General features: G+C 64.7%; 5 protein-coding genes across 5 annotated transcripts; all 5 read left to right on the forward strand.

Annotated features, from left to right (window-relative positions):
* Nucleotides 1–683: 683 nt before the first annotated feature.
* On the forward strand, nt 684–4,841 carry LDBPK_060860 (lipin, putative; the record flags this gene model as incomplete). Its single annotated transcript, XM_003858344.1, has 1 exon — nt 684–4,841. The coding sequence occupies one exon, from the start codon at nt 684–686 to the stop codon at nt 4,839–4,841; it is 4,158 nt and encodes a 1,385-aa protein (XP_003858392.1).
* Nucleotides 4,842–6,276: 1,435 nt separating this feature from the next.
* On the forward strand, nt 6,277–6,975 carry LDBPK_060870 (hypothetical protein, conserved; the record flags this gene model as incomplete). The annotated part of the gene is made up of 1 exon (XM_003858345.1): nt 6,277–6,975. The coding sequence occupies one exon, from the start codon at nt 6,277–6,279 to the stop codon at nt 6,973–6,975; it is 699 nt and encodes a 232-aa protein (XP_003858393.1).
* Nucleotides 6,976–9,148: 2,173 nt separating this feature from the next.
* LDBPK_060880 (hypothetical protein, conserved) lies at nt 9,149–19,906 on the forward strand (the record flags this gene model as incomplete). The annotated part of the gene is made up of 1 exon (XM_003858346.1): nt 9,149–19,906. One exon carries the CDS (start codon nt 9,149–9,151, stop codon nt 19,904–19,906), a length of 10,758 nt encoding a protein of 3,585 aa, XP_003858394.1.
* A 1,091-nt stretch (nt 19,907–20,997) lies between these two features.
* On the forward strand, nt 20,998–22,560 carry LDBPK_060890 (dihydrofolate reductase-thymidylate synthase; the record flags this gene model as incomplete). Its single annotated transcript, XM_003858347.1, has 1 exon — nt 20,998–22,560. One exon carries the CDS (start codon nt 20,998–21,000, stop codon nt 22,558–22,560), a length of 1,563 nt encoding a protein of 520 aa, XP_003858395.1.
* Nucleotides 22,561–24,289: 1,729 nt separating this feature from the next.
* LDBPK_060900 (hypothetical protein, conserved) lies at nt 24,290–25,606 on the forward strand (the record flags this gene model as incomplete). The annotated part of the gene is made up of 1 exon (XM_003858348.1): nt 24,290–25,606. One exon carries the CDS (start codon nt 24,290–24,292, stop codon nt 25,604–25,606), a length of 1,317 nt encoding a protein of 438 aa, XP_003858396.1.
* Between the last annotated feature and the right edge of the window lie 1,475 nt (nt 25,607–27,081).

The following is a 27,081-nucleotide window of genomic DNA, read 5'->3' on the forward strand; positions in this document are numbered from 1 at the left end:
CGCTCTCTCTCTCTTCTCCCACACACGCTGGCGAAGGAGCGAAGGTACTCGCATGCATACCGGCCTTGTTACACACACACACACGCACGCACATCTTCGAAACCGCATACATACACAGACACGTACAGCGCACGTGCACGCAGACGTACATCGATCGCGCGCACATCTGCCGTTGCACACACTAACCGCTTTCCTCGTAAATCTCACGGACACGCGTGCGTGCACCTATCCGCCTCACCCTGCACTTTTAGCTGCTTGAGAGTCTTACGTGCGTTGAGCTCCTGTAGTCCTCTATTACGCGCCGCACCCCTCTTACACGCCCGAGCACACACACACACACACACGGGCATCTCTCTCTCTTTCTCCGTCTCTTCCCCTTCAGCCTACGACAGCCTTGCAGCGTGCGTCTTCGCACGTAGTCGAGGACGTCTCTCCACGCATGCGTGACTGTGCGTCTTCGACCTGTCAGCGCGCGCGCTTCGTGAATCGTTCTTTCCATTGTGCTGCTGCCCCCTCTGAGCCCTGCACTTGTGTGCGTGCTTGACGTGCCCTCTCAGCTCACACATACGCGCACACACACATACTGTATCGGCGGCGCCTCGGTGCGCGTGCGTCGTGGTTGCTGACCGTCGTTTCCCCCGCTCTTCCTCCGCCTGCGGCACCTGCGCCCGCCGTCGAGAAGGATGATCTCGACCCTCGGCGGCCTCTTCAACCTCAATCACTTCGACCAGTCAAGCTGCGCCAACGATGTCATTGTGATACGCCACAAGGATGGCTCGCTGCGCAGCACCCCCTTCAACGTGCGCTTCGGGCGGGCGCAGATGTGGAGCTACGTCGGTCGCGCCGTGCAGGTGGAGGTGAACGGTGAGCTGACGGCTGCCGTGATGAAGATCGGCAAGGGTGGCAAGGCCTACTGGCTGCAGCCAACCTACGGCGCCTTCGGCGAGGCCAGCCACGGTACGGCGGCGGCCAAACAATCTGAGAAAGCCGGAGGCGGCATGCTGCCTGCCGCCGCTGCCGTGGCGGGGGTGTCGGGCGCCGGCTGTGCCGCAAAGGGCGACGAAGAGGAGCTGGATACCGTGGGCTCGCTTGTCAGTGCTGTGGAGGAAGTCGAGACGTTGGTGCTGAACACGGCGGAGCTGCAGCACCTCCCTATCCGCCCCGAGTCGCCCCCAGAGCTGCCGTCCTTTTCAGCAGCGGGTTGCGACGCTTGGGAAACAGGCGAATACGCAGCCGCTGAAGTTTCGCCGCCATCGGCGGCGCTGCCACCTGGCCAGCGGCACTCCCCCACTGGCGCCCCGTGCCCTGCGAAAGAAAGCGACGCCAAGCCGTTTTCTAGCGATGCGGGCCGTCAACGGAGGCCCGGCGATCACCACTCCCGCTGTCAGGGCCCCGGCTCCCGTCTACCGCTTCTCCACACAGCCGATGATGGGCATCTCACCATCGAGACGCGCGCTATCCACTCGGCCGGCGACGCGCAGGAGGCGCGACTCGCTCTTCGTGCGATGGCGGCAGCAGAGAAGTCGCGAAAGCGGCTGTCGAAGATGGGCTTTGGCGACGACCCGTACCTGCTGAAGACCGCGCGGGAGGAAGGCCACCTGGGCGACGACGAGGGCGACGACGAGGGCAGCGATGTCGGCGACGACGACGGCCACCTCGGTGGCAACCGTCCCGAACCGCCCGCGGTCGAGATCGTGGTGGACGCTGCGGATGTGTCGCCCTCTTCGCGTGAAGCGACGGTGAGGGCTGCCGGTGACGGTAGTTTCGCACAGGCATCGCTCATCGTCACGCCGGTGGCTGCAGGTGATGGCACTGACACACAAACCATCGACCAGCTTGTGGCCCGACCCGCGACGAGGACGGAGGAAGGTGAGTCAGCGGGCCTGGCCCCGGCGCCGTCGTCGCCGCCGCAACCGCCTGTGGAAGCAGCCACCGCAGCGTCATCGGCCACCTCGGTGACGGGGAGCACGGATAGCTACAAGGTGGTGGACGAGGATGCCTACTTTCTCGACCCCATGGACACCGACCCCGACTACGCCGCGCTCTACGGAGAGGAAGAAGTGGCTCTGCTGAAGGGCGCGTCCTTCGAAAGCAGCGTCACGAGCGGTGTGTCGCCGCCTGACATTTCCATTATGCTGGGCAACATCGCTGCTGACGCAGCCACCACGCACCGCGGATCGGCGAGTGCCAGCGAAGGTGAATCGTGCTCTGCAGTGGAAGGCAGTCGTGTGAGCCGCATCAGCGCGTCGCTTCTCCTAGAGCCACAGACTGTCGGAGCAGCGACCTCCTTCATCAAGCAGCCGCCGCTGCCGTCTTTGCCGTCGCCATCACAACCGACAGCCGAGAATCAGGTCAGCAGCAGCGCCAAGGACGCCGACAAAGTCGCTGTGCCCCACGCGAGCACCGGCGTCTTGCACGCCCCCGAGGAGGTCACGGATGCAGAGGGGCGCCCCGTGAGGCTGACGCCCACCGCCGGCGGCGCCGGTGGCGGCCCGTACTTCACCCGCACCATTATCCCGGTAGAAGCGGATCTGTGGAAGCTGCACCTCAAGGAGGGCTGCAACACTGTCCGCTACCTCGCCCGCAAGGACAAGGGCGACATTGTGTCAATCTCGTGCAACATATTCCTCTGGAACTGGACGGACCGCCTCGTGGTGAGCGACGTGGACGGCACGATCACGAAGAGCGACTTGCTCGGCCACTTCTATGCGATGCTGGGCAAAGGTGCAGACTGGACGCACCCCGGTATCTGCAATCTCTACTCCAAGATTGAGCGCAACGGGTATCGCATGGTGTACCTGACGGCCCGCAGCGTGTCGCAGATCAACCAAACAAAGTCGTACCTCTTCACGCTGCAGCAGGACGGGGTGCGGCTGCCGATGGGCCCGGTGCTAACGGCACCGCAGCGCTTCTTCACTGCACTCACGCAAGAGGTATCGAAGCAGTCTCATGTCTTCAAGATTGCGTGCCTCACGAGTGTGCGCGCCGCCTTTCCGCCCAGCACAAAGCCCTTCTTCGCCGGCTTTGGCAACCGATACAACGACGTCATCAGCTACGATGCGGCGGGAATCCCGACGCACAAGATCTTCATTATTGACCCCTCGAGCGTGCTGCACGTGTGCCTGGTGCGGCAGACGTACCGCGACCTCGGCCACCTTGTCGACGTGACGTTTCCGCCCGTTAGGCGGCACCCCGTCGTTCTGCGCGCGCCACGGCATCTTCAGCGAACCCACGGCACAGGGACGAGTACGTCGCCAGCTAAGGATGCCGCGCCCGGTGGGCGCGACCGACACGCCTACACGCGCAGTCTGCTACACCGATCTTCCTCTGCGTCGTCGTCCTCGGCCACCTCGCTTTCCTCCGCAGCGTCTTCGTCGTCGGACTCTCTGGATCTGCGCGAGGAGGCGAGCGGCGGCGCCTCCGACTGTGGCGCGGAGGGCGCCCCCCACCACACGTCCGGGTCTGGGGCCTCCCCCGGTGGCGGCTCTCTCGCGGGCTGCCATGCATCCGCGGCGTTCAGCTTGGTGGATTCGGAGCGTGTCGACATGGTCGCCGCGAGCGCGCTGAGCGGCTCCGCTGCCAGCCCGGGAGAGCCGCCGGAACTCGACAAGGGCGGCGGCCCTACGCTCACCGGACTGCTTCCGGGGGCTGCTGCTGAGCTGTGGGCCCCTCCAGTCCCCACAGCGGCCTCCTCCGCAGTGATCTCGAGCCGCCCGCCCGGGGCCGAAAAAACAGGCGCTCCGTCGACCGCCTCTGCCTTGCCTGCAGTGAAGGCCAGCACCAGTGCCGCCAGCGCGCACAGGCCCAAGTACAACTATGGCCATCGCGCAACCTTCGCTGAGCTGAACGACGACGACGATGACGTGTTCCAGGACGAGGAGGAGGTGCCGGCGGACCCCGAGTTTTCGTCCTTCGTGTACTGGCGCATGGACCCACGCGACCTCATCACCGTCCCCGCGGCGACATCGAAGCCCTCTGCCTCTGCGACACGTGCCAACACCAAGGAGACATCGGAGAAGGAGAAGCCGGGCGCGGTGGCCAGTGGCACCGATGCGCCGAAGAAGGTCGCCACAACCACCGCGGCTGCCGCAGCTTCCACCGAAGACAATGGCCACACGAAGTCAGCGGCGGCAGCGGCACCCTCAGCACCTACACAGACGGGAGGCGCCGCCTTCGACACGGCGAGCGCAGGTGCAGCGTCGCCGAGCGGAGTCTCCGCTGCCAGCGATGCAGCAGCACCGAGGCCCGGCGGCGGTGACGGCAGCCGCCTCTCGCTTTTCTCACTTACGGTTTCGAACTCCGGCACCGGGCCGCCGATGCAAGGGGCGACGAACTCGCTCGACAAAGGCCGAGCGGGAGGCTCTGCCACGGGCGCGGCGGCGATGACGGGACTGACTTCACACGATACCCTCTCGGAAATGCAGAAGCCACAACCGCGGACCCCCGGCAGGCCCGGCAGCCCGTACAACGACTCGGAGGGAGCGGCGGAGACAAACGTGGACGCGGTCAGGCTATCACTCCTGCCGCAATCACTACCACCGCCGCCGCCGCCGACGACGCAGCCTGCCGCGATCTTGCCGTCCACCAGCGGGGGTGGCGGCAGCCGTGGCTTCTTTTCCGCTTTCTCGTTCGGACGCAGTCGCGTCGTCGAGTCGCCGTTGTCGCCCACCTCGCAGAGGGCCGCGCAGTTGCGTGAGGACGCAAAGCAGCGCGCGCTATCGCACCCCGACGCGCAGTACTACTATGTGGCGCAGCAGCAGCCCGCGCCGCAGCTGGCGCCGTTCCCTGGCGACGGCACATCATCGGCGAAAGCTAGCGCTCCGGCACCGCCGCCAAAGTGAAGCGGCGCTGCCGCGGCGGCGAAGGCGATGATTCTCTTCACGACCGAGTTTGCCGGTGCTACATCAGCACCCTCCATCGACCCGTTGTCGCCCCCTCCCCTTCCCCTCCCTCCTCTCTCTCTCTCCCTTTCGCCCGCCCACCCGCAAACCTTCTCCGTCCGTCTATCAGTGTTTCCATCTCTTTCTGTATCTCTCTGTGTGCGTACGCTTGTGTGCAACTTGCAGTGTTGTTTCGTGCCCAGCTATTGCAAACCCCTCCTTCCTTTCCTTTCCCTGCCCTCGCCCTCTCGCCTTTCGGTTCACACCGCTGTGCGTTTGAGCTGTGCGTGCGCGTCTCTGTCCTGGATGCTGCCCTTGGGTGAGGAGAGAGGAAGAGGCCGCGGTGGCGTGGCTGTCGCGCGGGAGGGTGTGTGGGAGGGGGTGTGCACTGTGCAGCTCTCTCCTGCAAGCAGAAGGGCCGCATGTACGTGCTCACGCGCTCAAGCCAGTCTCGCGCGCGCTGCGAGAGTGTGCGTGCTCGCGTGAGGGTTCGCGGAATCGGTCGCTCATGTTTATGTCCGTCTTGGTGTTGTGCTCGCGAGGCGGAGCAGCGGCATTCCGTCGCCCCTCCTCTTTCTTTGCTTCTCTGTTCTTCGATTCGCGATCTCACAGAGGCCCGCTGTTCACACCCTCCCTCTCCCTCCCTTTCCCACCTCTCGGCCACCGGTCGGCTCCGTTCCCTCTGCCGTCGTGAAGGGACGGGCATGTCCAGCGCCTCCCTTTCTCTCTCGCGCGCGCGCGTCTTCTGTTGCTTGCAGCACCCACGCTCATGCGTCAAGGCGGCCCCGCGCCGAGCCCCTGCGCTCCCTTCCCTCTTGCGTACCCGTAGCGCGGATGCCGTCGATGCACAAGGCCGGCATGGAGAAGCGCATGCCCTCAAGAGGGTACAACAGCATGCCCTACATGGGCCACGCAGCGAAAAGGCTGACTTCGGCGGAGGTGCGTCACGCACGTGCCAGATGGCGCGCTACGCCTTCCTTGACTTGCGCCCCCCTCTTCCTCCGTCTCTCACTCTCTCTCTCACACACAAAACGCTTTCCTGCACACAACGTCCCCCTCGTCGTGCGGGCTGCCGCCTCCCGCTGACAACTTGCTTTACGCGCACAGCACTCGACTAGCCAACGAAGCCGAAGCGGCGTCACGTGTATCTTCCCACAGAGACCGCGTGCTTTCGGGCTCTCTAGCCGTTTTTTTTTTGGTCGACTTGGGCTTGTCTCCTCCGCGCGTGCGTGTGCTGGAGCCCCGCTGCCGCACTTCCTCCGCCTCTCCAACGCGAACTAAACATACGCAAGCCGCACTGCCTGTTCTGACTCTGTCTCGCCTCTTTCCCCATTCCACCTCTAGCGCGCACACACACACACACACACACAGACGTGCACGAGCGCCTTTCCGTGCCATGGATGTGGACAGCGAGGTGGAGCCGCTGCTGCGGGAGATGTCGAAGCGACTGGCCGTCGTGCGCGCCGATCTCCTGCCAGCACTGCGGCGGCTGGACGAGGACACGCTTCTTTCGCACTACTCCGTTGATGAGCAGGCGCGCCTGTATCTCTCTGCTGCCTTTACGTTGACGCTGTCCCTCTACTCGCTGGACAAGATCACCCATCGACAGGTGGCATCCGGGGGCGGCGCGGCTGCATCCGCCATGGCAGCCTCGACCTCATTGTCGTCGGCTTCCACAGACACGCAGCTGGCGCTGAAGATCGAGCGCATTACGGAGTACATCAAGAAGTTGCAGGAGCTCGTTAAACTGGAAAGGCAGAGGAGGAGTGCCGCCACCGCCGCGGCTTCTGCGGCTGATGCGCCGGCTGGCATTGCCGCTGCCACTACTCCCGGTGCTAAGCGTTCACGTAAGGGTGCTTCGGCCGATACTGCCTCCATTGCCGCCATCGCTGCTGAGCAGCCTGCGAAGAAGGCGAGAAATGAGAACGGCGCGAGCGTCGCGACGGTGCCTTCGCGCGACGAAGAGGATGCCTTTGGCGATGCGCAGATGTTCAGCGTCGTGTCGCGGGTGGCGGGCGAGACAGGAACGCTGGTGAGCCGCTTGGTGAAGCAGGCCATGCCATCCTCCGCGTTAGCCGCGAGCAAGGCCGAGTAGGGCGCGCACTCTCTGCAGTAGCTGAAGCATGCCGTCGCCTCGTCGGCCCTCTTCCGGGCGATACTCGGACAGGCACATGTAAGAGGAAAGGGGGTACGGAGTCATGAACTCCACCCTTAAACCACCCGCCTTTACCGCCCCCACCCCCCTGCCTCCCCTGCCGACCGTCTCCCACACCCTCACTCCGCCTTCCACTGTCTTGCGCCACGCAGCACTTCGTTCGTTGACAGTGGGAGCGGGGAGGCGGATGTGGAAGCAGTGTGTCGAAGCGCATCTCATGATGTCGGATAGCGGAGAGAGTGGGGAGGCGTGACGTGCAAGGGCGGGCGGGTGCGCAGCGCCCACTAAACCGTTAAGTCGAGGATACGGCGGCAACGGGTGTATGCCACGACGCTACATAAGGATGGGAAAGGAAAGGTGCACGCGCCAAGAGAAAACGAACGCAGGACACATCGACTGAATCAAGGTTATTGTGCCTGCCAGCGCGTGCGTGCGTGCGGGCGGGCGTGTGCATATGTGTGTGTGTGTGCTGCACTCGCGCGGCACCTTTTCTGTCTCCCCCCCCCCACCCAACGAAAACGAAAAGTCTTTCTCGCTCTCCATCAGCATCCCCTCTTGCTGCCTTCTCACCTCTCTCTCGGTGTCTGTGATCTCTGATGGCAGATATGCGCATGCGTTGCGCACATGTGCGTGTGCATCTCTCGCGCGCTCTCTGTGTGTATGTGGTGGTGGTGGTGGCGCCTGAAAGCTCACCTGATCCTTCCCTTCTTGACGCTGCACCAAATCGCTCCTGTCTCTTGCCACTTGCGCTTCTCTCCTATGCGGCGCTCACTGCGCGGCGCCCCTCCTTCTTCTTCTGTTGTTGTTCATGCGCGTCCGGCCCTGCGCTCACCGGGGTCGGAGGACGCATGCTCGAGCACCCCCATCGCTGGACGATACACATACTACGCCACCTCCGTGACGCTCGCCGAACACGCGCGCGCGAGAGAACACGAAATCTTAGCGTCGTATACACACAGCATTCCGCTTTTGGTTCATGTATTTTCGTTCCCATCGCTGCTCTCGTCGCTGTTCCTGTGCTGACTAGGGGTGTGCGCGTGCGTGCTGCTGCCAGCGCGTGCAGCGCATCCTTGTTCGCTCCAGTGACGACATCATCTGCTGCGGTGTGGCCCCATTCTCTCTCCGCGCGCGTGTGCGCACGCCATGTTGAGCTCCTTATCCACTCGCACGCGTTCGACATAGCTTTCTGCGCACGTACACGTGTGCATATCCGCACACACCGCTGCACGCCTTTCTCCGCGGTGTGAGAGACTCTGTGTGTGCGTGTGTGTGAGGTAAGAGAGGGCAAGCGCAACACGGTGCCGAGCGTGCGACACAAGTGCCGCTGCCTCCACGTCTCTCTCTTTCTCTCACGCTCTCTGCAACCGCAATCATCGTCCCTCTCTCCGCGCGTGTTTCCTCAGTGGAAACGGCAGAACGTCGACAGACACACACACACATATATATATATATCAGCGTTCTCCCTGCTGCCGCGTGCATCGCTCTCGCTTTTCGTCGCCTGCTGCCCTGGCGCGTTTCGGCCATCGCATATTTTCATTGCCGTTGTTGGTGCGCATCTCGCTCGCCCCACCTCTCGGCGCGTGGACACTCGCGACCCGCACCGCAGCTCGCAGCATCATTCAGCTGCGACGCAACAAGCGACAGAGAGACAGAAGACGGAATTGCATCACAGTTGACTGCACAGGCGCACCTTCTAAATCCTTTCTCATATCTGCTCACCACGCACACGCACACACAGCTTACCCTTGCCCTTGCCTTGCCTGGGCCACGGCGTGAGGCGGCTCGGTCGACGACAGCCAGACACACACACACACACACACACACACACACACAGCGAGAGAAGGAGCAAACCCCCTCCTCGTTTTTGGAGCCTCGTGACAGTTGACGTACACGGGGGAGGAAGAGAGACGGCGCGCGCGCGTGTGTGTGTGTTTGCGTGTCTCCGCCCGTACTTCCGAGCTTAAGCGGCGGCCGCTAAGATGCGAAGAACGGCACCGAAGGCAAGGACCCACCAAAGGACCGAAACACCCGCAATAAGTCGACAGAGCGACGCAGCACACACCCGGCAGCGGCTTCTCTTGCTCTTCCCTCTCCACCTGCGTTCGCCCTCGTCATGGCGACGACGGCATCCATGGCGTCTGCGTCGCCAGAGTCGTTGATGTCAGCGCCGGTGACCACGTCCTCCTCCTCGACTCGGCTTCGAACATACCTTGCCATAGGCTGCGGCGTGGGGCTGCTTCTCTGCGCCGGTGTCGTGCTGCGGCGCCGCCTCGCCCGTCCGCGGCCACCGCCGCGGGGCCCGTGCCCGATGGCGGACAACACGATCGCCCTGCTGCGCGACCTGCACGACGGCCCGTTCCGCTTTGGCGATCCCACGCCGTTTGCCGTGGCGGCGCGGGCAGAGGCGACGCGGCGTATTCGGCGCCAGCAGCGGGAGCGCCGACGGCTGCGCCGGCGCATGCGGCCGCAGCTGTGTCGCGCAAGGAGTTCTCAGCAGTTGCCGTCATGGCGTGCGGCAGCGACCGCGGCGGCCTCCGCGCCTGTCAGCAACGTCCTCGGAGCCGGCGGCCAGCAGACGTTTTTGCGAACGACGGAGAACGCACCCGCGCCGCAAGACCCGCTGCAACAGAGGCGCGATGCCCCCGGCAACGAGCTCACGAGCGGCGGTGCAGCAACGGCGACGGCGAAAGAAAGAGAAGGCCGCGCGAAGGCAGAGGCGTCGTCCCAGCGAGAGGGCGCCCTGTTGCCCTCTGCCAACTCCGCCACCTCGTTGTACGCCGTCGACTCTGACGCCGACGACGACGACCCACGCGACAACGACGGCTACGATGAGGGCGTGTACTCCACCAACGGGCCACTGATGACGAGGACCGGCGGGCTCCGTAAGATGACATCGAGCGAGGTGTCGCTCATCTCATCGACGACGACGATGAGCAGCTCCTACGACTCGGACTACTCGCGCTCGCCGAGTACCAGCGCCAGAACCACCACCAGCGGCAGCAGCTACTACTCCCGCATCATCACCCCATCACTGATGCAGTCCACGGGGTCGTCTGCAGACTCGCAGGGTGGCGCGTCGTCGCTACTGGCCATGACGACCGGCTCTGTGACGAGCCCCGACGGCATCCCATGGGTGAAGGCCACGCTCGATGGTGGCAGCGTCACGTGGGGCGGCCTTCACGGCTCCCACGACGCACCACAGCAAGCGCAGCAACACAGCCAACACCATAACCACCAGCCACCGCCGAATGATCCAGCCGGGAGCTTCAGCAATATCGCTCAGAACATGGTGCCCAGGTCGATGTCTAACCCACAGTCGTCTTCGTCCCCACACTCTATGTCCGGCGCGATGGCTGCCCAAGGGGGCCGCTATCCGGCCCAACTGCTGTGGTGTGGTGCCTCCTCGCCGGCCCCGAGCATCCATGCATGTGGCGGGACGCCGCGGCCGGGAGCGAACACGACATCCCCGTGGACCTTCGGTGGTGGTGACGGCGGCGGCGGTGACAGCAGCGGGTCCCCAGAGGTAGCGTACACAGCGACCTTTGCCTCCGTGCCCGGGCCGGCGCCATCGCTGTTGGCCAGTGGAAGATGGGGCGGCGTGGCGGAGGACGAGGAGCCGTATCAGTACACAGCGCCCGCCCTCATGTACGGGCCGCCGCTGTTCGCGACGGAGATGGACGTCACGGATGCACTGGCGGAGCTGCGCAGCTCGGTGTGCTGCAGCGGGGACCGGCAAGGCAGCAGCTGTCTTGCCGGCGGTGCCTCCAGCACAATAAACACCACCCCCTCTCCCTTCATGAACTCCAGCGTCACCGGCAGCGGCAGCGCCATCATGGCGCGCATAAACTCCTCGAACAACGCCACCTCCCTCCATCAGCAGCAACTAGGGATGTCGTTGTCCTCGGTGCACTACCGCTCTCAGCAGCAGCACCAGAGCACTCACCAGCACACTTGGAGCCACCCGCGAAGTCAGGGCTACTTCTCAGGCACGCCAATGAGCACAGCCAGCGCAAGCGTTGCGTTCCCCACGTACGCTCGGCACACGGCGCACTACCCGGGCGGTGGCAGTGGCAGTAGTAGTGGCAAGCCGCCGAAGCATCAACACCATCACCATCGCAGTAGCAGCGGCTACCATCGCTTATCTTCTCGCACCAGCGTTCGACGTAGCGCGAACTGGTCGCCTGCGAGCTCGCAGTGGCTACCTGAGACGTTATCGACCGTGCAACCTGTCTACGGCTACGACAGCGCGCCTCGCGGTTGGGGCAGCGGCGGCAGCGAGGGTGCCACAGGCGAGAGCACGGCCAGCGGCGGGAACGGCTCCTTCACCCACGCCCCCACCGAAACCCCCATTTCGCAAGCTTCGTCGGCTCTGCGCCGCTTCATGACGACTGGTGGCCGCGCGCATCATACATCAGCGCACGGTAACATCAACGGCAATGCCCACCGTTCCTTCCGCTCCGTGAACTCGACGCTGCGCCACCTCTGCCAGCACGGACGGCACTGCTGTAGCGGGCGGCTGCGCCGGTGCTGGCGCCGGTGCCGACGACTGGTGCGTCGTCGCGTCATCGCCAGCTGCGCCGTAGCCCAGCTGTTGGTGATGCGCATATTGTGTGCGGTGCGGCGCGGCTCGAGTGTGCTCGGCGGAGCCTGCGCGAGGGGGTGGCGTTGGGTCATCCGCCAGTGGCGGGAGAGCGCCTGCGCTGCGTCTGGCAAGGTGTTGGCGTGGCTGCGTCGAACACGATGGTCATTATTGAAGACTGGCGCGATGGCAGCCGACGAGACAAGTTGCACTGTGGCTACTTCTGTGCCATCGAGTGAAGCAGCCAAGCGACATCCAGGGCACACTTCCACGGTTGTCGACACTGCGGCGGAAGCGGCGGCGGAGGCCAAGCGTGGCGGTCTTCTGATGACGGACACGGCCGACGAGGCTATTAACAAGATCGTGCAGCTGCTAGAGCCAACACCTGGGCGTGTGCCAACGGTCGTGGTCATTCGTGCCCCGCTCGGCTACGACGTGTCGACTGATGCGGCGAGTCTCTGGAAGGCGCTCCACCTCGACAGCACCTCATCCGAAGAGGGCCTTATCGACATCATCATCATGGAGGAGCTCAAGACGGGACCATTGCCACCAGCGCAGGCCAGGGCAGCAGCCGCGGCTACAGGGACCTCATCACAGGTGGTCAGCTTCCCTGCGAACCCGGCGGCGCCGCCGCTGATGCCGCCGTACACCGGCACATCCGACGGTGAGAGGACGACAACGACTGCGGCACCAGCGAAACCGCCGACGTCACCGCTACAGCGGAGGCGGCCACCGCCGGAGCCGTCTAAAGCATCCGCTGCTACTGCTGCCACGACGGCGGCAAGGGCACAGACCCAGCTGCGCATCTCCTTCGAGATCTATCCAGCACACTTGTTTTACTCGTTGATCTTCCGCGCGGCGGTGCTGCAAGAGAAGGACTGGGCGCTGCGACGCGCGGCTGCGGAGCTCTTCGGCGGCTCCGCTGAGAGCGATGGCAGCGGCAAAGGTCTCGGCGTCAGCGCAGGAGCCAACGCCAGCGCCGGCGGCGGTGTCAGTGTCACACCGGGGTCGCCTCTGTCACTCGCGCGCGCGCTGTCCTTCACCTTCGGCGTCCAGGCGCCGGCGGGAGACTGCGGCAACAACAACGCGATGGACCCCTTCAGTCACCACCCACACCACGTCACGGCCGCCGTGGGGGGCAGTGCCACCGGCTTGGAAAACTACTGCCTCTCTCCGCTGTCGCCGGGGCATTTCTGCCGAATGCCGGTCTCCCCGAAGCTGACGGCGCCGTCGCCGCACGTAGGCCTCAGTGGCGGTGGTGGTGCTGCGGCTGCGGCGGCCGGCGTCGGAGTTGCCAATGCGTCCCCTGGGACGGCGGGTGGCACTGCTACGTCTCCTGTGACCTTGCCAGCGTCTGCGTTCTCCTCCGTGGCGGTGACGACATCGCCCCAGGTCGTGGTGCGCCTCTCTGAGAGCTACAGCTTCCCAGCTCAGCCGCCGCAGATGGTGATGTCACCGCCGCTTGGGACGCAGCCCGGGTTCAAGGCGCCGCTCGGTGCGCTGCCGGCGGACTCGCGCTGCTCCGCATACGGCGGGGGCGGCAGCGCATTCTCTGGTGCTGGCGCTGCCGGTGGCGCCAGCGGCATTGGTGTGCTGCCGTCCGGTTCCGCAGGTCGCATAATCTCCGACAACGAACTTCTTTTCTACATCCACGTACTGCGCACGGCTGTCGGTGACGGCGTCAACACCACGGCGCTGCCGTCGAGCAGGGCCTCGGAGGTGGACGACGACGACGCGGATGCGAATAGTGCGGGCGCGAAGGCAGCAGGCGTGCAGCGGGACGGTGCAGATCCCGGGAAGCGAAGCCCGCGGACGCCGAGTGGCATCAGCGACGCGGCCCTTGTCAGCCGCGAGGGGCCGGACGCTGTGGAGGACAACGACGATGACAGCGAGGACCTCACCTTGCTGGACCTGCGACAGCGCGAGATCGAGCCACAGGTGCTGCTACGCTATCGTTTTCGTGTTTTCCAGCAGGGCTGTCGCTCCCGCAAGGCTCTCGACGCCGTCGTACTGTACACGCAGGACCACGTGGAGCCGTGGTACGAGGAAGCGAAAGCGATGCTGCAGGCTCTGCCGGCCACGGAGAGCTGCCAGGCCCTCTCCTCGCTCTCCACGCCGTCGCTGCGTGTGAACGGGAGCAGCCCCGCACTGCGGCCGTCCGACAGCGTGGGGCGGATGACGTCGCTGAGCGGGGGTGGCGAGGCGACGACAGGCGTTGCTTCAGGCCGCCCGCAGCGTCGCTCCTGTCCGCGCCCGGCGGGACTGCCGCTGCTTTCTATCGGCACCGTGGCGCTGGCGAGCACGCCGGAGCTCGACCAGGTGGACTGCCGCCACACTGTGGCGAACAGTGGCCCGCTGCAGCTGCCGGCGTGGGCGATGGAGGTGCTCATCCGACGCGAGAGCATGCGCGAGACGCTTGTGCGCGACCTGAAGGAAAAGGCCTTTCGCGTGTGTGCCGTTCCACTTCCGGACATGCGGGTGCATCGCATCCTGCCACCAGCAGTGCCGCGCTACGTCACCGCACACGCGCGCGGCTTCCCTCTCAGTCGCACCTTTGCCGAGGAGGTCCTCTCGCAGCAGCGTGCGCTGCAGTTCATTCTGCTGCAGAGGGAGCAGGAAAACCAACGCGCCATCGCAGCGCGCATCCGCCAGGAGCAGCGCCGGCAGGAGCGCCGGGATCGGAAGCGACGAGAGCGCCGCGCTCGCGAGGAGGCGTCTCGGCGGGCGCAGCAAGGGCGGCAGCAACAGAAGCGGAGCCTGAACTCCCGGAGGCGCGAGTCGGGCGACGGCGACAGTTTGAAAAAGCGTCTGACTGGGACCCTGAACCCGGCAACCGTCGTGTCGCGCGCCGTGTCCATGGTGAAGCGTTTCAGCGTGGGGAGCGCCGGCCGCGACTTTGGCCACCTGTTTGTGCGCGTGCTACCTCTACGTAGCGACAGCGTGCGCAAGACGCGCACAAGCGCCAACGCAGCTTATCGGCAAGAGTCACGAGCGCCAGCGCCGCTTGGTGAGCCAGACGTGCCGAAGACCTCGCCACCGTCACTGCCGCCGCCGCCGTACCGACACGGCTACCCGGCTGCCAGCGGCGGCTTCTACAGCGCCTCCTCGCCAACTCGGCGGCAGAGCACCGCACCAGAGGGCAACGCGCGAGTTGGTGGCGTTCTCTCCCAAGGCGAAAGCGACCGCGCTGGCTACGGTGCGGCGGAGTGCAGGGACGCCACCAGTGCTGCCGCACCCACCGTCGGCAATGCTAGGCAACACCAGCGCTCGACCGATGAGCCGAGCAGCGCCTCGCAGGTGTACGCGGTGCAGCCGCCGCGCGGACTCCAGGGCATGCGCGACCCCCCTACCGCCGCCGTCTCCGCGACGTCGGTGCAGACCTCGCCGACGCTGACGGAGGTGGACATACACGTCCTCGGTGGCAGCTCCGGCAGCGTCTCCGTTGAAGTCTCCGCTGATGTTTCGCTGACGGCGAATGCGACGGGTGTGAGCGCCCTGTCCTGCGCCGCGGACGCGGCACCGCGCTCGAGCGAGCGTGGTGCGGGCGGCGACACAGGCGGCAGCGGCCGAGGACGCGCGCCTGCCTCAGCTGGAGCGCCGAGTCCTTCGCCGACATCACCGCCGCCGTACACCGCCACGTCACCGATCATGCTGCTGGCGGTGCCGCAGAGCTTATCGGGGTCGCCGCCACCGCAACCGCACTCACCAGCCTCGGCGAACGGCAGCCTGGGCAGCCCACCGCCGCAGTCGCAATCCTGTCAAGGCGACCACAGTGGTGGCGGAGGCAGCAGCAGCGCACCCAAGCCAGTTTCACTGGCGTCTGCAAGCTCCACCCGCAGTTCCCACTGGACTGCTGTGCACACGGCAACCAATGCAAACACTTGCGTAACGCCGCCGCCACCCCCCGCAACCGCCTCCGCTGCGGGCAGCCCCGCGGTGCAGGTCAGCAGTAGCGGTAGCAACGGTGGCTGCGCCGCCAACGCTGTTGGCCACGGCCACGCTCAGATGACGCCTGCCTCCGTCAGCGGCGCTCTGCAGAACCACTTTGGTTCGTCGCCGGCGTCGACCGCGACGACCTCGTCATCGGTGAGTGGGGCCAGCAACACTACGCCAGGCTTCAGCGGCACGGGCGCGGCCGGCTTCCACTCTGGCACCACTTCGATGTCGGAGCGCGGCTTTCCGTTGATGCCACTGCCGCCACCCCCACTACCACTGCCCGCGCTCAGCTCATCTTCTCCTCCCGCGCTTGGCGCGGGCACCATTCCGTCCTCGTGCGTGTTCTCCGTGCCAGACGCACCGACCGCCACACTTCTGACCACCCGCGATGCGAGCCTCGACGTCTCAGCGGGCGGTCATCGTCACCATCAGGACACGACTGTACTGTTGCTGCTGCCGCAACAGCCATCGAACACCAGTCAGCCGCAGCGGTCGGTGCAGAACCCGGCGTCACCTGTCCCCGCCACTTCGCCGCTCAACGCGGAAGGTGCCACGCACCTCACCGTGAGCGGCGGTACTGCGCAGAATCACATGAGCAGCCGCAGCAACTACTCGTTCCAGCTGCCCGACGGTGATGGAGTGCCGGCCGCCTCGATGACGCCCATGCCGCTTGCAGTGCCCAACAACAGCATGTACGGCACCTTTGACGCGTATTACGGCCACAGCGTCGTGACACCGCAGGCAGTGCTGCTGCGCCAGCAGGCCCAGGTGGCGGCGGCGGCCTCCGTCGCACCCTTGTCGGCCATGCGAGCGCTGACCTCACCGCGGCACCGGGCAACCGCCAACACTGCAGCGCCGCTGTCAGCAACTGTGACACTGGCGGCGGAGAGAGACACTCGAAAGGGTGAGCTGCACAACGGCGGATGCGCCGGTGATCTCGATGTCCGAGGCCCCGCTGGTATTCTCAGCAGCGCCACGTCGACACCAGCTGCAGGGGCTGCCGCCGCTGCTGCTGCTGCTGCTGGAGGCAATGCGCAGCAGTTGCCACCGCCGCCGCCGCATTTGCAGGCTCCACGCAGCGGGCCGCGGCGAACCAGCTCTGGCCTGCTGCCGTACACGTACTCGGCCGACTCCGTGAGCAGCATGTATGGCACGACGCACTATCCTCTCTACCAGTACCCGGACGACTCGAACGGCGCAGCAGCAGCGGCGTACACGGGAGTCTCGCCGCCTACGTCATCGATGCCCGGCGCGGCAGTGATGGGTGGTGGCAGCAGCGCCACAACGGCCGCACTAGCTGGGTCCGCCCACGCCGGTGCCTCGATGGTTTACACGTACAAATCTTCGGGCTGTAGCAGCAGCCACGTCCTCGGGGTGAGCGCCACCGGCGTCACGCAGGTCTACACGTCTCCGGGCAACTCAGCCGCACTCTTCGGCATCGGTGGGGCTGGTCGCCCCGAGAACTGGAGTTCTCACTCGCAATCGCCGCGCGTGCCGGACTCGCCGATGGACGTGAACGCCAGCGCCATCGCCCCTCTGTCGCTGCCGCTTGCGCAGGATACGCACATGAACCGCCTGAAGCAGTACAACAAGCTTCTATCCGACCTCCTCGGCGTCGCCGGCGGCCCGATGCGCAGCGGCATCTCCTTCTACTACACCTACGGCGATGCCACGGCGCTGCTGTACAACGCGTCCATCCGGGCTCCCTGTGACGAGAACATTCTCGAGCTGCTAGACCGTCAGCAATGGGAGAAACAGCAGGAGCTTCGGCAGCTGCCACGCACCGACGGCGGCAGCGGCGGCGCTTTCTCCGACTCTGGGGGTGCGTCAGACAGCAGCACGTCGGTCGGCGATAAGATACCGATGCACACCAGCAGCGGATCCTACTCCCTGTCCAGCTCAGCGACAGACAACACTGGGGCCTGCCGGGTTCCAGTCACCTTAGCCGGCATTGGCGCATCTCCTCCAGCTGCAGCGCAGCCTGCGCCTCAACTGCAGGCCACGCTCCACGGCAGCGGCAGCGCAGCTGTAGGAGACGCGAATGCCGCTGGTCAAGGGGTGCGCAACGCTCGAGAGGACTCCTCCGCCGCCCGCGCCGCCGCTGCCGCGGCAACCGAAGATGAGGGCTGCTCGTATCTTGAGTACGGCGGTCTTGCCGGGTTGCAGGACACGATGGACGCTCTGGAGTCCGAGCAGATCGAGGCGCAGCGGGCACGCAACACGCGCTTTTACTCCATCTTTGAGCACCTCCATCACGCCTACCACGACACTGTGCTGGAGGCAATCGGCAGCGGCAGTGCCCAGCCTGCCGGGCTCAGCCCCGTCACGGCCGCGACCGGCTCCCTCTACGCGGAGCTCACCGGAGGGGTCGGCACAGAGTACTTCTTCCCTTCCGCCGCGTCTGCCGCGGGCGCGGCGGGTGCGGAGCGGCACGCTGCGTCTCCACACTGCGTCGGCCACGCCACCGCGCCAGGATCGGTTACCCCTCCACCTGGCCTGGTGTGCGGCGGGGCGGGTGCGGCAGACACGGTGGGCCTGCCGCGCTGGCGGCGGCGGTTATGGAGCCGCGTGTGCGCGCTTGTGGCATGGGTGGGCTCCCTCGTGGGCCTCGGGTGCAAGCCGCGCGGCGACTCGGCCGCTGTGGGAGCGCACACTGCGGGTGGCGCCACCGATAGTGGTGTGGGGATGCCTTGGCGCTCGTCGCAGCTCGCCCCAGACGGCGCGAAGTGTGGCTTCGATCCAGCCAAACTCGCCGAGTACTTCCCGGGCGAGCGCATCGTGACGTTTGGCAACGAGTGGTGCATCGCCTCGCGGCTGGACATGCACAACGGACACTTCGGCCTCTCGCCTCTGCAGGTGTGGATGGCCACGCGCTACTCGCGCCGCTTCGCAGGCGAGGTGTACCTGATGGACGTGATCGCAGCCGGCGGCGACCCGTACTACCCAGCTGTCCGTGTCTTGGATGAGATCGTCGCGCATGCCGTGCTCTACTACCACAACCACAGCCTGCGGGACTTTGTGGAGGATCTGGAGGCGGAGCTGGGGCTCGTGTATGTGCCACAGACGCTCTGGGGCAGGCGCGCGCTGGGGCTCCCAGATGACGATGCCGAGGTGCAAGAGCTGGAAGGGCTGCTGTACACTGCCACCCGACGTCGGCAAGACCGCCGCCGCCGGCAACGCGCTCAGGAAAAGTATCGGCAGCGCCGCCGCTGTAGCGACGGTGCAGGGGGCGGCTTCGAGAAGGGCCGCGCTGCGGTGTCCCAAATTCCACTGCCTACCACGGCGGGCGCCTCACGCTCGGCCGCCGCTGACAGGCACTGCCACACGGATGGGGCACCGGCGCCGCCGCCGCCACCGTTTCCTTCGCTTGCGGCCAACGCGGCTCGTGAGGGTGAGAGGCAGGGAGGTCCGACGGCGGGCAGCCGCCGCGACCGATACCGCTCTTCCAGCCCCCAAGCTCCGACGATCAGCGGCACAGCTACTCGGGGCAGCGTCGGAGGCGCCAGCATTGCCTGCCCGCTACTGCCGAGCCCGGTGAGCAACCGTGACGACCTACCGTCTGTCGCGGCGATCGCGGCAACAGCGCCAGCAAACCTCCCCCCACCGCTCCAGCAGCATCACCGTCCTCGGCGCCACGATAATGACCGCCTCGAGGATGAAGAGATGGCCGAGTACACCTGGATCCAACTGCAGGGCAAGGACCAGGAGGAAGACGAGGAGGTCTTCTACGGCGCAACGGCCGCCGCCGCCGCGGGACTTGGTGGTGGCGACATCAACATCGCGCCCCACGTGTACGACGCGGTGATGGAGCGCGAGGTATATGACGAGCGCATGCTGCTGCGCGAGCTGGACCACTTGAAGGAGTTTCTCGTTGACAACCGCAACGTCCTGTCGTCCGCGATGCTCACCACGGCTGGTTCAAACTCGCTCGAGGCCGTCTTTGGTGTCCCGGCGACGGTGTTCCCGTTTCTGCTGTGCGCGCGCGAGAGCGTGCCATTTGTAGCCTCCATCTTCGAGTCCCTCTCTTACCACTACGGCCCACTCACCTACGACAACTTCTCCAAGTACACCTACGATGTCTACCACCGTGACCGGCCCGACGTGCTGCGCCACACTCCGCGCATGTTCCGCATGGTCAACAAGAGCCGCCGCGGCTGCATCACTTACGAGGAGCTGTGCCGATGGATGGCGCGGAAGCTGAGCTGCGGCAACAATGTTCAGCCGAACGGGCACCTGCTGGCGACGAGTATGTCGCTGCGGCTGCCGCTCGCCCTGGTGGCCGAGTCTCGCGACGAGTGGGACGCGTACCGTTGCGTACTCAAGTCGCTCTCCGACGGCGATGACGAGGAGTACTGAGGGTTGTCGATGACGACGAGGTGCATTACACATATCGCTGGGCTGAGGTGTGTGTGCGTGTGTATGTATGTGCATGGGTGTATGTGTGCTAGTCGCGGTGGTTGGGCTTAGTGGAGCGATGACCACGGTCGCGCTCGGTTTCTCTGATGTTATTAGCGTGCGCCCACCTGCGCGTTTTAGGTACGCGGGGGTAGCCCTTTCCGTCGACGGCGTGATGGAGAGAATGGCTGAGCATGAGGACGATGATGGGCGATGCGCCAGCGCGTGCTTGCGCATTTTCGTTTTTCATCTTGATTCAGAGCTAAGTAGTAGCATACCACGCAAGAGTAATCATGTAGCATGCATGTAGGTGCACGAGTAGGCACTCTCTGTCTCTGTCCGGCATCCATGATGCTCTTCGGCCGCGTGCGTGCGACGCCTCTGTGTGAGTGCACGTGCGCATGTGTGAGAGCTGTCCAGGCCTTTCCTCTGCCTACTCGTCACACGCTCAGACAGGCACAGAGGAATGGAAAAGAAGACAACGACGCAACGCCAGCCGCATCGACAGCGCGCACGTGTTTGCGGTGTGTTGTGCGTCGATGATCAAGCGGCCAAGCGTCCAGCTTCACGCGAGGAGGACTGCATCGCTGCTCCTGTGCGCGTGCGTGCCCGCGTCAATGCACGTTCGACTCTTTCCCAGGTTGGATACCCCTCCCCCCCCCAAGCTGCAGACGACCCTCACCCTCTTGAGGCTTGCACCCAGGCCCATCAGCCTCTCTATCGCTTTCTGACTTCTGTAGTGCGTCCCACCCCTGCATCCTCCTCTCTCACACACGCGCACGTGCGCATGCTTGAAGCATACGCGAAGAATTCAAAGGCCTATATCATCCTCCCTCCTCACACCATCATTGGCATCCATAGAGACGCGCGCGCGTAGACAGATACAGCTCACGCGTACAGAGAGACGCGTTCTGGTCGTGCGCATCATCAGCACAGCACTGACGAACGAAACTCGCACACAGGCACGCCGCCTCCCTCCACCCGTCATAGATAGCTGAATAGCAGCCCTCCTCCTCCATTGCCATCGTCATCCGGGTCCTGGCAATACGAGGATGTCCAGGGCAGCTGCGAGGTTTAAGATTCCGATGCCGGCGACGAAGGCGGACTTCGCCTTCCCCTCTCTGCGCGCCTTCTCCATCGTTGTGGCCCTCGATAAGCAGCACGGCATCGGCGACGGCGAGTCGATCCCGTGGCGGGTGCCGGAGGACATGGCGTTCTTCAAGGACCAGACGACGCTGTTGCGCAACAAAAAGCCGCCGACGGAGAAGAAGCGCAACGCTGTCGTGATGGGCCGCAAGACGTGGGAGAGCGTCCCGGTAAAGTTCCGACCACTCAAGGGACGGCTGAACATTGTGTTGTCCTCGAAGGCCACCGTCGAGGAGCTTCTGGCGCCGCTGCCGGAGGGAAAGCGCGCTGCCGCGGCGCAGGATGTGGTGGTGGTGAACGACGGTCTGGCCGAGGCGCTCCGCCTCCTCGCACGCCCGCCGTACTGCAGCTCCATCGAGACAGCGTATTGCGTCGGGGGTGCGCAGGTTTATGCGGACGCCATGCTGTCGCCGTGCGTCGAGAAGCTGCAGGAGGTGTACCTGACCCGCATCTACACGACGGCGCCTGCGTGTACGCGCTTCTTTCCGTTTCCGCCCGAGAACACCACCACGGCGTGGGACCTGGCGTCGTCTCAGGGACGCCGCAAGAGCGAGGCGGACGGCCTCGAGTTCGAGATCTGCAAGTACGTGCCGCGTAACCATGAGGAGCGGCAGTACCTTGAGCTGATTGACCGCATCATGAAGACGGGGATCGTGAAGGAGGACCGCACCGGCGTGGGCACCATCAGCCTCTTCGGCGCACAGATGCGCTTCTCCCTACGCGACAACCGCCTGCCGCTGCTGACGACGAAGCGTGTCTTCTGGCGCGGCGTGTGCGAGGAGCTGCTGTGGTTCCTGCGCGGGGAGACGAACGCGCAGCTGCTGGCGGACAAGGACATTCACATCTGGGACGGCAACGGCTCGCGCGAGTTTCTCGACAGCCGCGGCTTGACAGAGAATAAGGAGATGGACCTCGGCCCTGTCTACGGCTTCCAGTGGCGCCACTTCGGGGCAGATTACAAGGGGTTTGAAGCGAACTACGACGGCGAAGGGGTGGACCAGATCAGGTCCATCGTGGAGACGATCAAGGCGAACCCGAACGACCGCCGCCTTCTATTCACTGCCTGGAACCCGTGCGCGCTGCAAAAGATGGCGCTGCCGCCGTGCCACTTGCTTGCTCAATTCTACGTGAACACGGACACGAGCGAGCTATCCTGCATGCTGTACCAGCGCTCGTGCGACATGGGTCTCGGCGTCCCTTTCAACATCGCCTCCTACGCGCTGCTCACCATCCTCATTGCCAAGGCGACGGGCCTGCGGCCCGGTGAGCTTGTGCACACCCTTGGTGACGCCCACGTCTACCGCAACCACGTCGGTGCCCTCAAGTCGCAGCTCGAGCGAGTCCCGCACGCGTTCCCGACCCTCGTCTTCAAGGAGGAGCGTCAGTTCCTCGAGGACTACGAGTTAACGGACATGGAGGTGATCGACTACGTTCCACACCCGCCGATCAAGATGGAGATGGCCGTATAGAGAGATAGGAGGCGCCATGTGCGTCGTATGCATGCAGCTGCCGCCGTGACGCTGTCACTCACCTGGCTCCCGCCTCCTCGTCGCCCGGCGACCGCCCCTTGCGCAGACTCGCTGGGTAACCATGAGCGGCGCGGAGGGGTGCGCGCCTGCGTTCTCTCGCACGTGGCTGCGGCTGATCTCCCGACCGCACCCGCGCGCGCTCAGGCCGCGTGTCGTCGTGCTCTTCCCGTTTTTTTTTTCGTGCTTGTTTGAGCTGTTCTCCGTTGTGTGCTGGGACCCTCATTCCCTCGATCTCCTCGTGCGGGGTCTCCGACGCCGCAGACGCGGTGTGTGCTAGCGTCCGCGTCGCTGTCGCTGTCGCCGTGGCTGCGGTTGCGAGCGGAGAGAGAGGGAGTGAGTGAGGGAGGGCAGAGGACATGCTTGTGGGAACGTGCACCGGCCTCGTCGCACGCAGCTGAAGCCCACGAACGCCACCACTGCATCCTTCTTCCCCTTCTCTCTTACTACGGCGGCGGCGACGACGACGGGGCTCAGCTCACGCTCCTATAAGTTATTATGCTTGAGTGCGTGTGCGTGCTGCGCTTGCGCTTTTTTGGTGCTCGTTCGCTTTCAAGTCCGCGACTCCTCCCGCTGCTCACCGTCAGGCTGCCTTCGTTCGCCTCTCCCTCGGTGCCTCTTCCGTCGCCGCACGCGTGCCCTGATCGCGCGTCTTGCGTGATGTGCCTGTGTGTATACACACGGTGCACGGGGAGAGCGAGCGAGAGGAAGAATGGCCGGTGCCTCGCGTGAGCGAGTGTGCACGAGTTTGTCGTGTCGCTGCGCCGCGTGGATGTCGCGCAGCGCAAGACCTCGAGCGCCTGAAACGTGGAGGTAGATGAGCGTGCTGCATGAAGCCTCAAGGCAGGATAGTGAAAAGAGGCCGACGCGAGCGCAGCGCGCGCGCATCGACATGACGGAATAGACACTCAGCCCCTCCCCCTTTCGAAAACTGAATGGACGGACATCGTAACGCGCTTCTCTCCCCTCCACTCTCCTGCTCCTGTCTCCTCGACGTGTGCTGCTCTCGTGAGCGGCAGATGAAGCGAGGCGTAAAATGGAGGGAGGGGAGCAGGGCTGCGCACACGCACACACACACACGAAAAGCAAGCTTGAGGCAGACGTGATGTGACACGATTCACGCCCAAGATGTGTGCCTGCGTGACGGGGGTGGCCGCGTATGCATGCTTGAAGGGCTACCGCAACGATGCGCAGTGGACTCCCCCGTTTTCCCTTCCGTCACCTTCCGCCTCTTTCTCTCTCCATCTACGCGTACACGTCAACCATCTCTTGCCGGTGCTTACCACCCTCAACCACCCCCTCACTTTAAGGCTTCCCGAACGCACATACAAGGCGTGAAAACCGCTCGCGGTGTGTTGCACCGTCACTGTGCCCTCCCCTTTTCCTCGGGCTTCGCGTGCCGCGCGCACATCTTCTTGGTCCTTCGCTTCTCATCAGCGTCACCACGTCGTCGTCTCTACGATCCCTTCGCGCGACCGGCCCCCTCGAAAGGGCTCCCGACGCACTTGTGAAGGCTATCCGTGCGTTCACGACCTTGGACTGCACCGCTTCGCCGGAACCCCACCCATCCCCCGGCCTGAGCACCGCGTCCTTTGACGTCTCGTCATCACTGTCCTACCCCCGCCACTCTTCCAGCAGCCTCCTGTCTCCCGCCGACGCGCGCGCACACGCCATGCCGTCGAAGAAGACGTCCGCCGGGGGCGCCAAGAAGAACACGTCGACGGCTGCGACCCGTAGCAACCGACACGCGCACCCGCAAGCAGACATCGGCTTCCTGCCGCCAGGTGCGAAGTACCCAGCTGAGGCTTCCTGGAACCACCACGAGCACCAGCAGCGAAACTCGGCCTCCTATGGCAAGCAGGAGGGCCACGACCGCAACAACGACTTCGACTACCGCTTCGAGCAGCACATCTTCGTGCCGTCGCGGCTGCGTCGCGTGCCGGCGGCGCTCGTCGAGGCCGTCAACGACTTCCACTACGCGATGATGAACGATCTGCCGCGCAACGAGTTCTACTACAACATGCTGAAGAAGCACATCGTGCCTGGCGAGTCGGGCGTGCTCGAGATCGGCGCCGGGTCGGGTCTGCTGTCGATGATGGCGGCGAAGTTGAATGCGAAGTGGGTCGTGGCGGTGGAGGGGTCGTCGGAGATGGCGTCGCTGGCGCGTTCAAACATCGCAACGAACGGGCTGCAGGACAAGGTCAAGGTGCTGAACATGCTAAGCACGGAGTTGACACCGCGTGATCTGCCGGAGCCGCCGAGCATCCTCGTCTCCGAGATCTTCGGCACACTGCTGCTCGGCGAGAGCGCGCTCGACTACATTGCGGATGCCCGCCAGCGCCTACTTCCGAAGACAGCGAAGATTCTGCCGCAGCACGGCGTGCAGTACGCCGTGCCCATCGAGTGCGAGACGCTGGGCCAAATCTGCGCCGTCTCCAGCTGGAACGGCATCGACCTCTCGCACGTCATGGCGCTTCAGGACACGACGAGCGTCGTCTTCACCAAGCAGTACGGCTTCCGCATGAGCTCCGTGCCATTCCGCCGCCTCGCCGACCCCATCCCGCTGCTGACAATCGACTTTGCTGAGACGAAGCGCAGCACTTTCAAGAAGGTCTTCCCGGTGGAGGTGCCGGCAACGGCGAGCGGGACGGCGCATGCGTGGCTCTTCTACTGGATCTCCACCGACGGCGAGGAGGTGATGTCGACGGCACCCGAGGATACTCTGCACAACTTCTCGCGTGACATGCAGTGGGGCCAGGCGCTGCAGCTCATCGATGCCGGCACGAACTCGCACACACCGACCGCGCTGTCGATGTCCACGGGTGAGTCTTACAAGTTTGAGTGTGCGCTGTCAAGCGACCGCGTCGTCATGAGTCTAAAGTACACCGGCAGCAGCAGTGCAGCAGCACTGCTGAAGGCGGACGCCAACGAGGCAGAGAAGCGGCGCGAGACAGAGAGCGAGCAGCAGCGACGGCCGCCGAGCGAGTGATGATGAAAGCAGCAGCACTCAGCCAAGCGAACAAACGGAAACAAACTCACGCTTGACGTATGTGAGTGCAACACCTGCCGGCCTGCTGCCCCTCTCCCTCCCTTCCGCCCACTTTCTACGCAGTCGCGGATGCGCGCACGCACGCACACACGCAGGCGCACCTGAGGCATCGCGGCATCGCTAAGAACATGCTAATGCACTCGAAGAACGGTTAACAGCTGTAAACACGAAGAGAACGAAACTCGATGTGGACAAGACGTGCGAGGGAGACGCACGGAAGACGTGAGGAGCGGGCGGAGGGGCAACGACGGAACCGCGTGCGTGTGCACCCGCGTGCCACAGACGCACTCGACCGCACCTCTGACCCCCCTCCCGCTCTTCGATGCACCGCCGCAGCCCCCACCCACCCCTCCTCTGGCACTTTCTCGTGCAGAACGCCTCGACGGACCGCACTCGGTTTGCCTTCTTGCCACGCAGGGTAGGCGAAAGGGGGGGGGGGAGGCGCGCAGCATCCACAGATGGACAGCCTCTTCCGTGGGTGCCTGCACGTGCGTGACACGACCGCCCGCCTCTCTCTGTTTAGGCACGGCCTCATGCCTTCGGTGGTGTGCACCGGCCCAACCGACATTGACTCTTGCCTTGCACACTCCACTCTCCGCACTCTCTCTTTCTCGACATCCGCAGATGTCTTTTACTGTGTATAACGACGAGAGGTGAGCCCGCGTGTTGTCTGCGTGCGCGCGTACGATTTCTCCAAACACGCACCGACTCCACGCAGAAGCGCCCAGACATAAGTGTGACGACGGCTCAGCAAACTGAAAACACGTTGGCAAGGCGAGTACGCTGCCACCCGCTCCACACCGTTGCCCTCGGCTGCATCTGCGCACACGCACAGATGCAGCCAAAGTAGGGAAAGAGCCGGCTAATGCTTGAGCGTGTGGGCGGAGGCCGCAGGGAACACTTTTTCGGAGGGGGAGGGACGAGGACTTCCTTACTCGCCTGTCTTTCTCCCGACTCGTGGTGTGCGTGCATGCCTGTGCGAGCGCTGAAGAGGCACCCGCCCACCAACACGCATCACCGCATTACCCTCTTCTCCCCGCTCTCTAGTTTTTTGACGCTGATGTGGTTAACATCCCACACTGCGCCGTCGAGGCACCGACGCGGGACAAAATCAAGCCATCCCCCCCCCCCACTCTTCGCAGCCACGTTGAGTGTGCGTGCATGTTAAGGCGCAGACACGCAATACCGACACCCCATTCGTCACACTCTACCCCTTCCCCCCTCCCCTCTCGTTCTCTGACCCTCTTCCCGTTGTCGCACGCAGTGCACACTGCCGCTCTCTTGCTCACTTCGGCTCGCACCGCTTACCCGCACAAACTCTCTCGCTGCCTTCGCCCTGTTTGCTTTGGCGCTACCCGTGGCAGCCGCTCAGCGCATCACACGCACCTCCCTCCCCCTCCCTCCCCCTCCCTCCC

This window comes from Leishmania donovani, chromosome 6 (genome assembly GCF_000227135.1).
Source record: "Leishmania donovani BPK282A1 complete genome, chromosome 6".
In the NCBI taxonomy this organism is placed as follows: domain Eukaryota; phylum Euglenozoa; class Kinetoplastea; order Trypanosomatida; family Trypanosomatidae; genus Leishmania; species Leishmania donovani.